The sequence below is a fragment of the Athene cunicularia genome (genome assembly GCF_003259725.1).
Source record: "Athene cunicularia isolate RWA chromosome 2 unlocalized genomic scaffold, athCun1 chr2_part1, whole genome shotgun sequence".
Lineage (NCBI taxonomy): Eukaryota > Metazoa > Chordata > Aves > Strigiformes > Strigidae > Athene > Athene cunicularia.
In genome coordinates, this window is record NW_020799095.1 from 57,670,078 (window position 1) to 57,685,802 (window position 15,725).

A 15,725-nucleotide genomic window follows, 5' to 3' on the forward strand; every position below is an offset into this window, starting at 1 on the left:
CCTGGCCCCAAAGGGACACTGAAGCTATTTGATTTCCTTGATAAGTTCTTGCTCTGGTGAGTGATATATTACCACCTGACAGCAGTGTGTCAGGGTGAAAAGAAGCAGCCCACAGTCGAATGTAAGAGGGTCCAGAAATGTGGGAGCAAAAATAATTGAGCTAAAATAATGAGAAATGAAAAAGCAGGAGTGTGAGGAAATGCCCCACCATGTTCTGCATTTGCCATCTGAGCTCTCTAAGGGCCATTTGTGTGGCCTTGGGTGGGTGCCACGGCAGCACATGATAAAGAAGGGAGCATCGATGTGACCACAGCTGGGAGCAGCTCACCTGCTCAGCTGTATTTAATGTGCGACTGGCTGCAGCTCTGATACAGTGGGGTCAAGTAAGGGGACTGCAAGGAAGGCAAGGCAAGGCAAGGGGCTGTTGGCCCTGTAGCTTAATGAGGCTAATTATTCCCTTTCCCACAGAGCTGGGCAGAAGGGCTCAGAAGCTTTTCTTGTGTTTTGCCTCTTTCTTTCTGAGAAGAGAATGAGGTACTGCTTAGGTAGCCTGTAGAAGCTGGTTATTGCTTTCCTCACAGTCCTCAGCCTAAGAAGGAAGAGCCTTTGCCATCCAAACACAGTGGAAGGAAGAAAGACAGACACAGGACTCACAAGTCCAAAGAAATACCCTTATGCTGGTCCTTTTTGCTCAGGATACAGGATCAGCACAGACTTTACAATGTACTGCAGGTGAACTGACATGGCAAATGGGAAATGGGACCTGAATGAGATCCAGAGGATTAGACGAAAGCAAGGAAACTCAAGGGCAATTGTTAGAGAAGCTATTGAGGATGATAAGAAGAAAGAGGCATTTGGTAGTAGGAGAGTCAATTGTGTGCCTGGAGAATAGCCATCCTTTTGTAAGGACGATGCTAACAGAACAGTGATTATGACTGTGCCTGAAGCAAACGTTCATGGTATTACTGAGATGTTTGACAATTTAGTCAGGGGAGCTCAAGATGAAAGCAAAACCTATTAGCACTGTGTGTGCTGCAGAAAAAAGGGAATGAATGATATCTTATATTTATATCACACCTTTCATCCTGAAGAATCCCAAAGCACTCTGCAAACCACATATGGAAGTGACTTCTGCCTTTGCTGACATATGGACGACAGGGGTGAAACAAGCCAACTCTTTTAACATCAGAAACCAGCACTGCTGCACAGCAGCTCGGGAAAAAGGGAGAAACAGGTAGGCACAAATCAAAATGCAAACTAATAATCTGCTAGGCAAGGATGTGGAATAACAAACCAAAAATATGCAGTATTTTTGGAAGTCTTCATTATACTAATGCAAAAAGACTGTAATCAGGATCCATGTCTTACTGACTCTGGGTGCTGCATACGCACTGCGACAAATAACGTTCTGGTTCCACAGTTTCCCAGCAAAGGCATTATATACAGGACTAAAATCCAATAAGTGATCTTGGATTTAGCCCCTTGTGCTCCTACCAGAACAAAATCACATAAATTCCTCTGAATTTTCTTGACAGAATGCATATATCTATCTATCTATCACTTCTAAGGATTGTATTTCTTTTAGCTTGCCCCTGGATATATTTTTTTAAACACATGTGTTCACAGGAAGGACAGAACAGCTAAAGAGGATCTGCTTTCTTCCTAAAAAGGAGGAGAGCAATTAACGAGATTTGATCCATCATATTCACATCATATTTGTCCTACTCATTTACTGAAATATGGACACTCAAACTGCATGTTAGATAAAAGCCAATAGCTACAGATGTACAGCTACTGTGGCCCCACATGCTAAAAATCTTCAATTTTTAAACAGCCTTGCAAAACTAGTGCATATTTTACAAGCTCAGGCATTAAATTTTCCCTTCCCATTTTATCATAATGATATACGAGAATATTTAGCAAGGTTTTATTTGCTGTGGGAAAGAGAGGCAGCATTTTCTAGGTCATTTTAAGAATATCTTTAACTTTAGGCAGTGAGGAATTACGGGTAAAAAAGGCATAGTGGTGACAACTGAGTTGATGTTAATCATAATCCCTATGTAGGTGTCTTCGTGAAAAAGTGTGTGACAGCTGATAAATGCAGCAGCTTTTATCTACATCCCATTAAACTCTTAAAATGCAATAAAGGTCCAAGCCAATCTTGTTTTCTATTGCCCCGTGATAAGATGCAAATTAACACAAGTTCTGCAGAAGCAAAACTCCCTGGCCAAAGCATGCAGGGTATTTAAAGTTGTGGGAAATGTAATTTTAAACACAAAAGGCATAAAAACCTCATACTTATTGAGATTAAAACTGGAAACTTCCAGTTTTATTTATTAATTGCAATGATTAAAGAAAGTGCTTGATACAGTTCTAACATTTTGTAATATCAACAACATGGGGTTTTTTTGCCTGTAGATGGTGCAGTAGGGCAGCAAAGTTATTAAGTTTTTCTTTATAAAGATTAAAAAGGGTTTGAAAGCTAGTCATTACCAGATGTTCATAGTTTAGAAACATTTTTCCAGTTTAAAATTTGTAGCAAGATTTCCACCCAACATAAAAATGTCAAGAAAAGCCCAGAAAATAAATAAAATGCCATTTGGTTCTATAATAGGGTATTTTTAAAATTAATGATGTGCTTTTCATTTCTTTCATATAGCAACAGCAGTGTGGTTATTCAAACAGGCTTTGGGCACCAAACCAAAAAAAACAGTTACCAGGATTAAAAGAGGCAATGTCCTGACCCTTCTCTACAAGCAGGAAATGGACTTTCAGGACCTTAGTCTGTTTTACGCCAGAGGGACTGATCAAATCAATGGTGTGAAGGGCAAGAGAACTTTTTTTCCTTTCTTTTCTGTGTTAACGACCTTGATCCTGGTAATACAGATTCAGGGATAAACCTACAACTCACTCATTCCAGGAGAAATAGGCTAACACGAAGGAAGCAACACGTTGATACAGGTATATTAGAAATAAAAATTTAAAAATTAAGACGCAAACTAGTATTTGCACTGCCCCAGCAGTGCCATGACTGCTCTATTGCATACTGTAAAATCGGCTGCTGGTGAGAAAAACACTTGTGCAAAATTGCTTCTTGAATACAGTATTATCCTCTCTTTACATGAGCAGGATGAAGTGAGAATGGATTCTTGGGAGTTTCTAGGCTAGAAATTATAGATGAAGTTCAGGTGCAAGCTTGCATCCAAGTTTGAATGCTAACACTGTGGAGAGGAGGGAGTATGGCCAGACCCAGTAGAATCTGGCTTCTAACATGATGAAATTCTCATGCACTGTCATGACAGTAAGTGATTTGCTGACAAAAATCCATCAGCTGTTACAGAGGCAACACCAGAAGTTCATTTTTGGTGAGTTGTTCTCAATCCAAAGCCTTCTGCAGTTGTGCACTACTGCTTTTATTTATTTATTTGGAAATATAATTCCTTATTTACTGAGGTAGTTTTGCTACCTCACTTGTGTTGCTGTTTGGTCCAATATCTTTTGGAAAATCCTGGTAAATCAGCTTATGTCCAGTCAAGACAAAAGACCTCCATCCCCTCAATCTGAGATGGGGAGGCCAAGTAGGCAGGCTGTCAAATGATTTTAGAGGACCAACAGATGTAAAAACATGGGCACTCATGAGGCTCCAGGGCCAAATCAAGATTCGGAAGGAGGAAAACACAAGAGAGGCCGTAGACATGCCTACTCCTCCCAATAGAAATCCAAGGAGCCAGGAATGCCACACCAAAAAACTTTTTCAGAGATGGAAGTAAAAAGGATGGTGTGGTCCAGAGAGCCCCTTCCCTAGTGAACTTTGTGATGTTGTGGATAACCATACTGGGTGTGGCTGGGAAGAGGCTGATGAAAAAGTGCCTTTGTGGGCCTGCAGGTGATGTGTATACAACACACAGACAAAACCTCATGAGAGTGGAGGAGAAGCTTGAATGTAGAGCATGACATGGAGCTCTGCCAGGCTGAACATACCCTGAGACAAGAGCTGAGAACTCCTTTTCGGTTTCCATACCAATCCTAAAAATGACCCTCTGTGTGACTCTGCCTTACAGCTCAAAGCTAAATTTCACCATTCTTTGGTGGTAACAAATCCTAATGATGCTAATGGGAGTGAGTCCACTGTATTTACTCTCTGAAGTCTATAAACCCTACAGTGTTATAAACTGTGCAAACCAATGTAGGCTACGGCACTTTGCAACTTGTCTCTGATGAGTTTACTTCACAACCTATTTCTCCCTGTGGTGGTATTGAGAAGGGACAACTCCACTGAAGTCAGTGGCACTTACTGCTATAAAATCAGTGTGAGATCATAATCAGAGTTCTAACGTGTAACTTGGAGTTCACTTCATCTCTGAATTTTTCTTTTCATGCCTTTCTCTTACGTAAAAGCTTATGACACTCAAATAAAGTATTTAAATACTGGAACGTTTAAAGTCCCTTGAGATCTTGCAAGGGAAGATACTCTGTAATGACCAAGTAATCTACTGAATCACTGAATTACAGATTGTCTGAGCTTAGTAGGGACCTCTCAGGGTCATGTAGTCCACCTTTTTCGTAAGAGTAAAGCCCTATGGTAAACCAGACTGGACCAGTGCATGGCCACAAGCTCTACCATACAGTGGTCCATGCTCTTTAATTAGTATCACACTCCCTTGGACGACCTGCCCAGCTACCCAGGTAGTCTGAGGACAGTTCAGGGAACAGCATCAGACTGTTTCCAATATTGCAGTATGAGTGAAACCCCTTGAAGCTCACATATGGCATCTAGATGGATGCTATGTATAAGCAACACTCTGTCCCTTGCCTTGCAGGGACAGAGATTGGCCTTGGTCCATTTTACTTATCAGCACAGACAGAACCTAAATGTACTTCATAAGACAAGGAAGGTCAGAGGCTCATTATTAATTGCTGTGATTACTTATAATTAGCATTTGAAACCTGCTGAAATCAAATGGGAATGGATATGGTCACTTACTCCTAAGTAAATCGTACCTTGAATGAGACATTGTCCTACTGAATCCAGTGTGGGCCTGGGATTCAGCTTATGATTAGTGGTCTACCCTATGACCTTTGAATTTAATGAAAATACTTATAGCATAAAAGTCTCTTCACTTCATAACAAGTGATCTTCATGCATGTGGCTGAAGTGTGTTTGGCACAGCTATGTAAGTCAGGGGTGTCAGCCCCACTCCTCCCATTTCTGGTGGCTATCAAGGCCAGCAAAAGCCCTAGCATAGATGCTGTAATACTAGTGATAGTTCAGAGAAACTCCCTTATCTCCACAACCAAAAGAAATCTTCTGCTTGCATTTGCAGGGTTTGCTGAGTTAGGTCTCTTGATCCATCTACTGGGAACTGCTGTTCAGTGTAGACAAGGCCCAAATTCAAACAGAATAATAAAAGAGATTTAAATTTCTCACAAGAAAAACAAGGCTCTTTTCCCAAATGTGCTGCTTCTCCTTAACAGTGAAAGATCTTCATCACACATGTCCTGCAGCATGTTGTTCTTTCCAGATACGGGATTTTGCTGGGAAGTTGTGACACACAGTTTGTGGGAGCACTTGCCAACTGAGCAATGCTTTCACTACTGCTCTCCACACTCCTTAAACATGCATGCTAATTACATTACAGACTGTATGGAGCGATATAAGGCTATAGCATTTTCCTAGGAACCACAGTGAAGTCAGCACAGCCTTCAGTTGTGTCAGCTGTGCATTTGCTGTGACCAGAGTTTCTGATGATAAATAATGACAACCTCATTAAGCATTCACCCTAGAGGTGTTTCTGGTGCTCAGAAGTGTTTACACTTTAAGGTTATCATTTAATGCTTTTTTCCAGCACCAAGTAGTTCGTGAGGAAAGTTTTCTTACTTAAATTAGGAGAAACCTGCGATGAATAAAAAGGGGTGTTTTTAATGGCATATAAAATTAATCTGGCACATCACAAACGGCTGACCTACAGCCGGACTTCGTGTCACTGATCACAAACAACCCTTTAAGCTCAGAAGCTGAGTAAGTTTTCAGTCCACTTCATTGTCCTTTTAGCTAGTCTGCACTTCAGTTTGCCTATGAAGATGTTATGGGAGTCTGCCCCAGTCAAAACAAACATCCACTGCTCTCCCCTCATCCACCAAACTAGTCATTTCATCATAGAAGGTAACCAAGTTAGCTGAGTATGATTTCGTCTTTGTAAATTCGTGCCAACTACTTCCAGTCATCTTCATGTCCTTCATGTGTTTGGAAATGGTTTCCAGTATTATTTGCTCCATCACCTTCCTAGGCATCAGAGTGAGGCTGACTGGCCTGTAGTTGCCCAGATCCTTCCTCTTTCTTGCTCTTCTCAAAGACAGGACTGACATTTTCTTTTTCTAGGTCTCAAAAGCCTTTCCCTCCACTGCCAAAGTTGATCCTGCTCTTCTGAGGATAAGTCTTCATTGATCCTGCCTTTCCCATGTGTCTAAGAGGCCTGGGATTCCTGAGGAAAATCTTACCAAGGAAGACCAAGAGGAAGATGCCAATGAGTACCTCTCTCTTCCATGTCCTTTGTCAGCAGATCCCATCTGTGAACTCATTTCTATTACAAAATACAACAACATTTACAATGGCATTAACAGGATGAAAATCACGAGGACAACAATAACTCTTAGATAATCATAGGCTGAAGTCAGATACTTCCTCTTGAGACATGGTAATAACTATTTGCATTATTATGACCACTTCTCCCTCTTAAAAACACCAAGTTCAGGAAACTGACCTATAAAGCTACACTGGCATTGGTCTTTTCAGCTACAGTGGTTGCTAAGTTCTCTTCTGAGTGCATTGTTCCATTTGCTTTTAAGTATAAATATAAAACAATGAAGTAGATAAAAGAATACCTCTAAAGGAAAGTAGCTGGAATAATTTACATATGTTAATTTATGAAATCAGTGATAGCTCATTTCCACTTACAGGATAAATACCAAAACTGCATTCAGCCTGGCTGCTCTTTCCTCTATAGCACAAAGAGATAATATGGGATCACCGCAGGCGTAAAGAGGAATAGCAAAGATGCATAATGAGACAATCTTCATTTCTGGCTATGATTTAATGTGATCTGTTCATGTCCTTTCTGGTGTCCATACCTCAGAAAGGACACTGAAAAAGACAGAGGTAGTTCAGCAAGAAACCATAATTTTAATTACAGAAAATACATATTGAAGTAAGAAGCTGGAGGATTTTGTAAATTTTCAAGATGACCAGATCTGATCAGAGAGACCCAGCCAGTCTGTTGATATTAGCATATACTAATATTATTGGCTATTAGCATATACTTTAATCTACAGAAAAACTGCATGGCGAGTTCTGAGTGGAAACGAAAACTAAAATATAGGAATTGAGAAACAGCAGCAGGCATGATTTTCTGGGGCTTACAAGTATCACTGCTAGCCTCCATCTCCTACTCCCCACGACAGTGCTGACCTTTTGCTTTCACAGTGCAGTGCAGTGCCTTCTTTCTTTCTTCTCAGCATCACATGCCTGCCATGAGGGCAAAGAGAAGATATGGTGCCAGGCACAGACAGAAGGCATTTGTTTTTTCTCCATTCTCAATCCTCTCCTACAGGCATGCCACTTTCACAGAACCCATTCTTATCAGCACACTCTGCTCCTGAACAAAATGTTAATTTATCACTGAACGGTAAGTGGTGGGAGATGTGGCTATCTGTCTGAAAGATAAATTTTAGTAGTTCTAGTACATTGTTGAATCTAGTAGAGAAACCACCAAGTGAATGGCCCCTGTTATACAGATGAGACTAATTATAAAGGGTCCTGTTTCACCTGAATATTTCCATGGGAAATAGCCATAGTGGCAAGGCTCTCCTGGAACATCCCCCGGAGTTCCGAAGCCTTAAGGCTTCCTGGAAACCAGATCCAAGGTCTCTCAACCTGGACATTCAAAACTTCAAGCACTCAAATGCTCTGACTGCTGTGTAAAGCCTGGGCCTCATGCTTGGTCATATTGAATTATCTGGGAGACTTGGGCAGAGAGATGTAAAACAGCTCTGGTGCAGGCAGGGTGTTGACCAGATGTGTGCAACTTTCAGATAGAGAACACTACTTCATCCTGCAGTGTGTGAGGAAGGGAAGCAAGCCATGATCCTCACATGCTTCAGTTTCCAGTCACTGACAAGGTTTAGCTCATGTGTCTTCCAAAGCAGCCCAAATCTTACAACTCACCAACTTCACAATTAAACAGACTTCAAGGCTCAAAGCTCCTGTGAAAGTCATCTCATGTGATATCTGGTCACCCTATATTGATCCCTGTGCCAACTGATGTAGATGGACCCAGCGCATGTAATCCTGTTGCCATGGGGGTTTTGTGACTGTGTTGAACACTGGCTGGCCATTGAAAACGGATCACATAAAGTCATAGATCAGGCTCCTCTATGCTATGGAGGGCAAAAAAGAGGCTCCCTGTTGCCTCTCTGCATGTACGTAAATAGGAGATTACTGTGCAGAGGCAGCTCCAGGTGGCTGATGCCATGACTGCTCTTCTATGACCAACCAGCTGCACATTACTCAACGTTTCTAATGCCGAAAACACACACTAGCCCTTCGCTCTGCAGTCACGTTGGGGACCCAGCTCGGAGGGTCCCAGGAGCCGGGAAACGCTCCGTTTTACCAGGAGATGCCAGGCAGGGAGGGGGCCAAGTGTGGGCTCAGAGCAGAGCGCCCCGGAAAGCCAGATTTCCCCCGAGCCCAGGGAGGCCAAAGGCTGGCCTTTTATAACGTTGGAGGCACAAAGTTTTGGTCCGTGCCGCAGCCGCCCGAGAATCTTTGAAGAGCATCGCCAGCCCCCGTCGCTGTTGCCGCCTCAGGGCCGTCCCTGTCCCGGGCGGCCGTTGGGCCGCAACCGTCGCCCGAGGCGGCGGATTTCTGCGGCGCTGAGCGGGGGGTGACCTCCGGTTTCCGTGGGGGCTGCCTTTCGTGAACCGACAGCTCTGCCAGCCTCTCTCCGGGGCAAGTGGGTGGCCAGATCGGCGCCCCGCAGCTTGGGCCGGCAAAAGCCGGGGTGCGGGCCAGCAGGCAGCTTCACCCTCAGCCACGGGGGTTGAGGGCTGCGCTGTTACCGAGTAACTGGCATGCTCTGTCTGAAAAATAGTAGTAATAACCAGTGGAGATGCTGGGGAGCGCTTCCCAAAGCACAGGGTACCCTGGGCTGGGATCCCGGGGCCGGTGGCCTGCGTTTCACCCTCACTTACATTAACCCCTGTGACCTGCCTCCTCCTGGTACATGACCCGGGCGGGCAGGGCCCAGCCGTCCTCCCCTGGCCAAGGCTGCCTGCGGCTCGGCGTCCTCACCAGCCCAGGGCCACTGTTAGCCGGGATGTTGCTGTAGTTCGTTCTCAGCAGAGATCAGGAAAGACCCCAGGAAATCCCATGAGGATTGCCTCTACAAAAAAGATGGCTGCCTCAGGCTTGAAGGTGCCTTCTCGTTTACCTCACGTAACCCCAAGGTTAACAAAGGATTTAGTTTGACTAATGAAGGAATTACGTTGTGTGGGGAATAGAAAGAGGATTAAGGTTTTCTCCAGGGAAAGTGGAGTTGTAAGAGAGTGAGACCGAGTAAATCGAGGTAGAAAGACAAGACTGGAAAGGGAAGCAGGGTGGCTCTGTTATGTGCCTATGGCCAGGGATTTTGAGGGCAACAACTAAATAAAATGGTTTTGCCACTACAGAGGTGTAAGATTGCAGAGGTCCTTTCTGTAGAAACGTAATCTCAGACTAGTAGTTTTTAATTTACAAAGAACATTGTCCAGGCTGAGTAAATTCCTCATCATGTGCAATTACTCCTCATACAGTCTGTAGGCCCTTTCCGGCCATTTGCTTGGGGACTTATGGTCCCTCTTTAAAATTCATTGTGCAGGGCTGGCAAACAGGTGGAGCTGTGCTCCACCGAGTGACACATGGCTCCTTCAAGTGCAGCTCTTTGTATATTTAGCTGTGTGCAGGCTGTGGAAAGAAGGGTTGCTGGGAAGGGAAAACGATAGGAGGAACACGAGCTGATATGGCAGGGTTGTAACGGGTGGCTGTGATGAACTGTTAAAAACATTTCACATGAGAAAAAGTGCATGTCATGTCGGGGGTCAGTGAAAACCGATGAAGGTTAAGAAATTGGACACCATCACTGAGGCTGTGGCAACAGGAATAAACAGTGTCTGTGAGAGCCAGATCTGAAATGGACAGCCCCAGTCTGCTTCAAAACAAGAATATAAATAAATAGTTCTGGCAGAGGAACAGAGGCATCATACTACAGTGCCTGTTACCCAGCGGGCTGATGCTTTGAAGCTTGTATCAGCAAGCGTCTGCTTCTCTTGTGTGAATGCCTCATTTTGCGCAAGGATAGCTTTTTATGCAGTAACTAGGATTAAGTCAGCTTCTTAGAAAGGCAGTTTGGGATGTTTGCAGCTCTTTTTGTAGGTCTGCTATGTTGGTACTTGGTTTTGATTCCTTGTACTGTCTTCATTTTTCATGATTGCTTTCTCTTTTTGAAAAGATATCAGAAAATTTGAAGCTTGAATTCAAGGTCAAAATTGGTTAAAGCAATGATTAGAGTGGGAGCAGCATTATCTGTCTGTGGAGTCTTGGTATTCACGTAGGTGGCAATTCTTACCTTTACTGGACTTGCCTCTGCAATCTGTCCATTTTAAGTTCACCAGACCAGTGTCCTGTAGGAAGTCTAGTCATTAATTTAAATTTGTAAATGCAAATAAGGCCAGGGAGCTTTAACAGAACAGCCAATGTTGTAGTACTTTCATATGTGAAAGGTCTAGGTAGGAGTTATTAAATATTTTTCATTATTTTCTTTCTAAAGAAACTTCTATTTGAAGTACTACAGTTGTTGACTGATGGTGAACAATCCTAGAGTCAGAAGTTACTGTCTCATAATGCATGGAACAATAAGCTACAAATTATCCGTTACCACTCAGGTAAGAGACAAAGAGATGGTCAGAGGTACTACTAGAGGAACTAAGGAAAACCAGTTAGCTTTGTGATGCTCCTTGGTATGTTCATGTTGAGTACACAGTTCTGGTGATCCCTTCACAAGAACAGAGTAATATGCTAAAATAGGTGCAGAGAATGGCAGCCAGGATGGTCAGCAGTATTGACTGATTTTCACATGAGGAAAAAAACTAAACATACTAGGACTATTCATTATGGAAAGCAGCAGCTGTGGAGGACATGCTAGAAGTCTATGAAGTAAGGAGTGGAATGGAAAAGGTGAAACTGAGAAGTGTCTGTTGATTGCCTTTCACAAAACAGGAAGTAGGAAGCCCTGAATGTAATTGTCAGGCAAAGGTCATAGTTCTTATGCAGTGTATCATTCATCTTTAGAATTTTTTGCGATGGGATATTGGAGAGGCTAAAGCTGTGAAGGATTAAAAAAATGACAAGGCAAGTTCCTTGTCCATGAGTAGCTATGTAGCACAATGGATTGGAGGAGACCTTTGTCTCTGAAGGTCTCTAAACATCAGCTTCTTGGGACCTGGGAAGGTAGGCTAGGGAAAGAGTCATTCAAAACTTGCCTTGTTCTTATGTTCCCTTCCCAGACATCTGGTACTGGCTGTTTGGTGAACTAGGGCACCACATGAACATCTCCAACCCAGTGTGCCATTTCTCCTGTTCTTATGGAACAAAAGCCTCATTAGGGGAAGCCCTGCAATTATCCCTTATAAATGCCTGCTGGTACAGTATTATCATTTGTGCAGATAATTGTGTGAGATCCATCTGCCTGGCTAAAGGAAGTCACATATGAGAAATTAAAGGAAGTGGAGGTGAGAATCACTGATAGAGTAATGGCCTTGTGCTCTCTGCTTAGCTTTGCATTTTGCCTCAGTCTTTTCTTAAACATACTCTTCTGTATAGCTTAAGTTTATTTGGAAGGGATGCTTTTCCTCTGTAAAACGGTAAGGCAGTTGTTCTGGTACTATTGTCTGTGTAGAACTTGTTGTGTGATACTCTGTCTCTTTTTTCCTTGGTTCTAGTTAATAAATTGCATTAGAAGGGAGTAAAATACATTAAATTTTTGGACTTATTTCATATTTGTCTTCTTTATATTGTTTTCTCATGTTAGCAGCAGCTGAAATTCCCCTAAGAGTGTTATGTCATCAGTGATGGGTGCAGAATTGGGCCTCTCTGATACTAAATGGGAAGAAGGGTGAATCTCCATTAGAGTTTATTCACCAAAGTGACCCTTTCCTTATGAGCTTATACAAAATGAGAACCTCTTTCACAATGTGTCACTGAGGCACCAAGTTCCTTCTCTTATACAAATCAGTAATAAACCCTTCACTATATTAATCAATCAGAATGTAGCATGCGATATGACAGTGCTCAAAATAGGTGGTAAATAAATAATCAAAGTCCTATATTTTTTTGATATTGCTTTCTTTCTGGTGATGGATTTCAGTTCAGGTCTCCAAATGTTTCTGGATTAAAACAAGTGAGGAGTAATGAGAACTATGAAAAGAGCCTTCATTTTCACAGTTACTAAAGAGACTAACCTAATATCTTACTGTTGTGCATTTTTTAGAGGTTTTTTTTTCCTCCCTTTTGCAAGATGCTAAGTAGTCCGATGGGAACTGATCTAAGCTTGGTATTACCTCTTGCAAATATAAGGAACAAAATGCCTGATGTTACCATGATCATTTGAGGATGCTGAAGAAATATCTTTGAAAGTGAAGGCTGACACAGTTTCAAGAAATTAACTTAGAAGCTAGTAGCCTCATGGTTTAATAAGCCAGGGTATGATTGTTCATATTGTATGTCAAGAGTGCTGGTAACCATAACCAAAAATAAGAGCTTGCTTTATTATATTGTCATTTACATTAAAGATTGGGACAAAGCCCTCTATGCATTGGAGACAGAGGGAGTTCCAGCTCTGTGAACTTAGGACTTCAACTTGGGTTTCTCAGGCAGCCAGAGAAACAGCTGAAGTTACTTTTGTATAAAATAATCCACAGTTCTCATTGTCCTTTCTTTCCTTCCCAACCCCTTCTGACTTTTTTTTTTTTTTTTTAATTTGGATTATCTCTTTCTTCAGCAAGAACTCTCTTTAACACAGAAAACATTATTTTACTTTTATATTTTCTTTTGGAAGGCAGAAGTTGTAACAAAATAAATAAAGTGAGGCAATAGTGGAATGAAAGGAGGAAGAACATGAAATGTGAGGAAAACTAAGAAGTGGTGTCCAAACCTGTTGTATCTGAAGTTAGTGGCAAAACTCTTGTTGGGTTGCAATCAAGTACTTAAAAGAATGTGTGCCTATTCATTGCAGGTCGACCTCACGCGCACCTTCACCTTCCGCAACTCCAAGCAGACATACACAGGAATTCCCATTATTGTGGCAAACATGGACACTGTGGGGACATTTGAAATGGCTGTGGTTATGGCAAAAGTAAGTCTTGATTCTCATTTCTGCAACAGCTGGGAAGCCACTGGGTGACAGTGAGCAGCCTCTGGTAGTTTTTAGCTATGGATTTTGGGGAACAGAGGGGCATAAGTTAAAAAATGCAGAAGAGAAGGTGTGGTTTCACTGCAAAGCAGCCGTGCTTTTTACGGCAGTATGGGAGACAGGGCTCCAGATAGAAGATAGTTTCAGTGGATGTGCTTACTGGATAGCTTCCATCTTGGGTGTGGCTCAGCTTCAGGTGGAGCTTCTAGAGCTTAGTTTTTGAGATCTATATTATGTTCCCTTCCAGAAAAAAATTATTAGCTGATAGCAGTTTTGAAAGTGTAGGGTACTGGATAAAACCTGTAGCAGTCAGGAGTCACCAGATAATTAGCCCTGCCCTCAGGGCTCACCTTAATTTCTTGCAGCACTTAAGAACATTCAAAATATTGACCATAACTTCATGAAACATCAGAAACCCGATCCTGAAAGGTCAGCTAAGTATGCAAAGTTATCTTTGAAGAGCTGTTTGGAGTTGCCTGATCTGTTATTCACTGTTACTGTTCCTTTCAAGCAAGATGAGCCTATACTTAAAATGGGAATTTCTGGTATCTTGTTATTCTGCAGCTGAGGGAAAGATGACTAACTTGGACATTAATATCAGTTTTCTTATTTTTGCTAGCATGCAATGTTCACTGCAATTCACAAGCATTATTCTCTGGAAGAATGGAAACTGTTTGCTGCCAATCACCCAGAATGCCTTGAGGTACATTTTCGTACTGTAAATTATTATGGTTTATTGCTTTGTTCTGAACTCACATACACTGGAGTCTCTTGGCAATACTGTTGTCAAGTGAGGTTTTGGGGAATGAAGATATTTGCTGTTCTTAAACGCATCAAGGGAAGTGGCTTGTCCTGGTTTGAAAAGAATAGCTATGTGAGTCCATTATGATAGTGTTTATATTAAGATGCAAAAAAGCAAAGTTTGTATAAGCCTGGAATGGAAACAGAAGTATCCTGAACAAAGACGAAGGAAGTACTTGGGAATAGGTCTAACTGCTGTGCTTCTGCTGTTGCTGGGAGCTGTGGTAGTGCTGGTGAGGAAGAAGCCGAAGACTACAGATGCAAATAGCCTTCAGTAACCCAACAACAGGCTGGCCCTGCACACCCTTGTGCTAGGCAGTCTTTGCTATCAAGGTGTGCAAGTGGACCCAGAGCCTGTGGGCTGAAGGGGCCCAGGTGCTGGGCCCAAGCAGGGATGAGCACTGAAAGTTGTCCGAGCATATGTGTCCTCCATTTACCTCCTTGCACTAAAGCTCACACTGTGCAGCTACTGCTGCTGCCCCACTTGTTCACAGGGTCCTAGCCTGAGCCATTACAAAGAAACACCATTTAGTAAACTTAACCATTGACTTAAGTTCTGACTTCGTGTTTCTTCAGTGTTCATCTGGCAGGTGCCTACACCAGGCAAGGCAGTTTAAGAGCATGCCTGGCTGTCTTTCCACCTCAGAGCTCAGTGCAGTTTTGAAACGTTTTCTGTATAGAAGAGAATACCACACAGCTGTACTGCATCTTCACCTGTGACACATTTATTTTATTATGATTATATTATGAAGGCTGTTGATAACAGGATTGTCTGAAAGCCAGCCTGTCACTTCATCAGGGTTGCTTATATGCCACTAAAAGGTAGAAAGTGGTCCCAGGAATATCCTGTGTCTGAACAGTTTGGCACTTAGCTCATTTGTGGTTCATAATCACTGGAGTAGGATCTCCTAGTGGTTAAATACCGACTTGTTCTGTGACCTTGGATCTCTGCAGAGGTTTTGTAGGCCAACAGCTGTGGAAACTATTTTTCTATTGGAAAGAACTCATAGGAAGACAAAGAAGGAAGCAGTCTGCTTGTTTTGAATGGTAGCTGACCCTGCTTGAGCAAGGGGGTTGGACTACACAGTCTCCAGAGGTCCTTTCCAAACTCAACTATTCTGGGATTCTCTAGATCAAGGGAGTGTTTGGTGAACTTAAAGACCCAGATTCGACACTCCAAGAGTGCCCCAAATTTAGCCACTCTGCCTTCGTAGAAATATATCAAGTTAGGGTTGCTTCTGTGTTTGCGTTAATATGAGTACAACTGAGCCTTTATCCATCTCAGGTATTGCCTATGCATATTTGCCTATGAGAATCCACTTGTGAATGAAGGGATGATAAATAGCTAATTTTGCTTTATTTTAGAGCCTTTAAACAAAAAAGAAGTAACACATTGATATTCCCAGGAAGGTATTTATTTCACAT

The 15,725-nt window shown here is 42.4% G+C and overlaps 1 protein-coding gene across 1 annotated transcript in view; it reads left to right on the top strand.

Moving 5' to 3' along the window:
* Positions 1-13,301: 13,301 nt before the first annotated feature.
* Positions 13,302-15,725, top strand: part of GMPR (guanosine monophosphate reductase) — a 42,519-nt gene continuing 40,095 nt past the window's right edge. Inside the window, exons 1-2 of the mRNA XM_026841367.1 lie at positions 13,302-13,442; positions 14,119-14,202. Of these exons, the coding sequence (XP_026697168.1) occupies positions 13,302-13,442; positions 14,119-14,202 (225 nt within the window). The remainder of the gene's footprint in view (positions 13,443-14,118; positions 14,203-15,725) is intronic.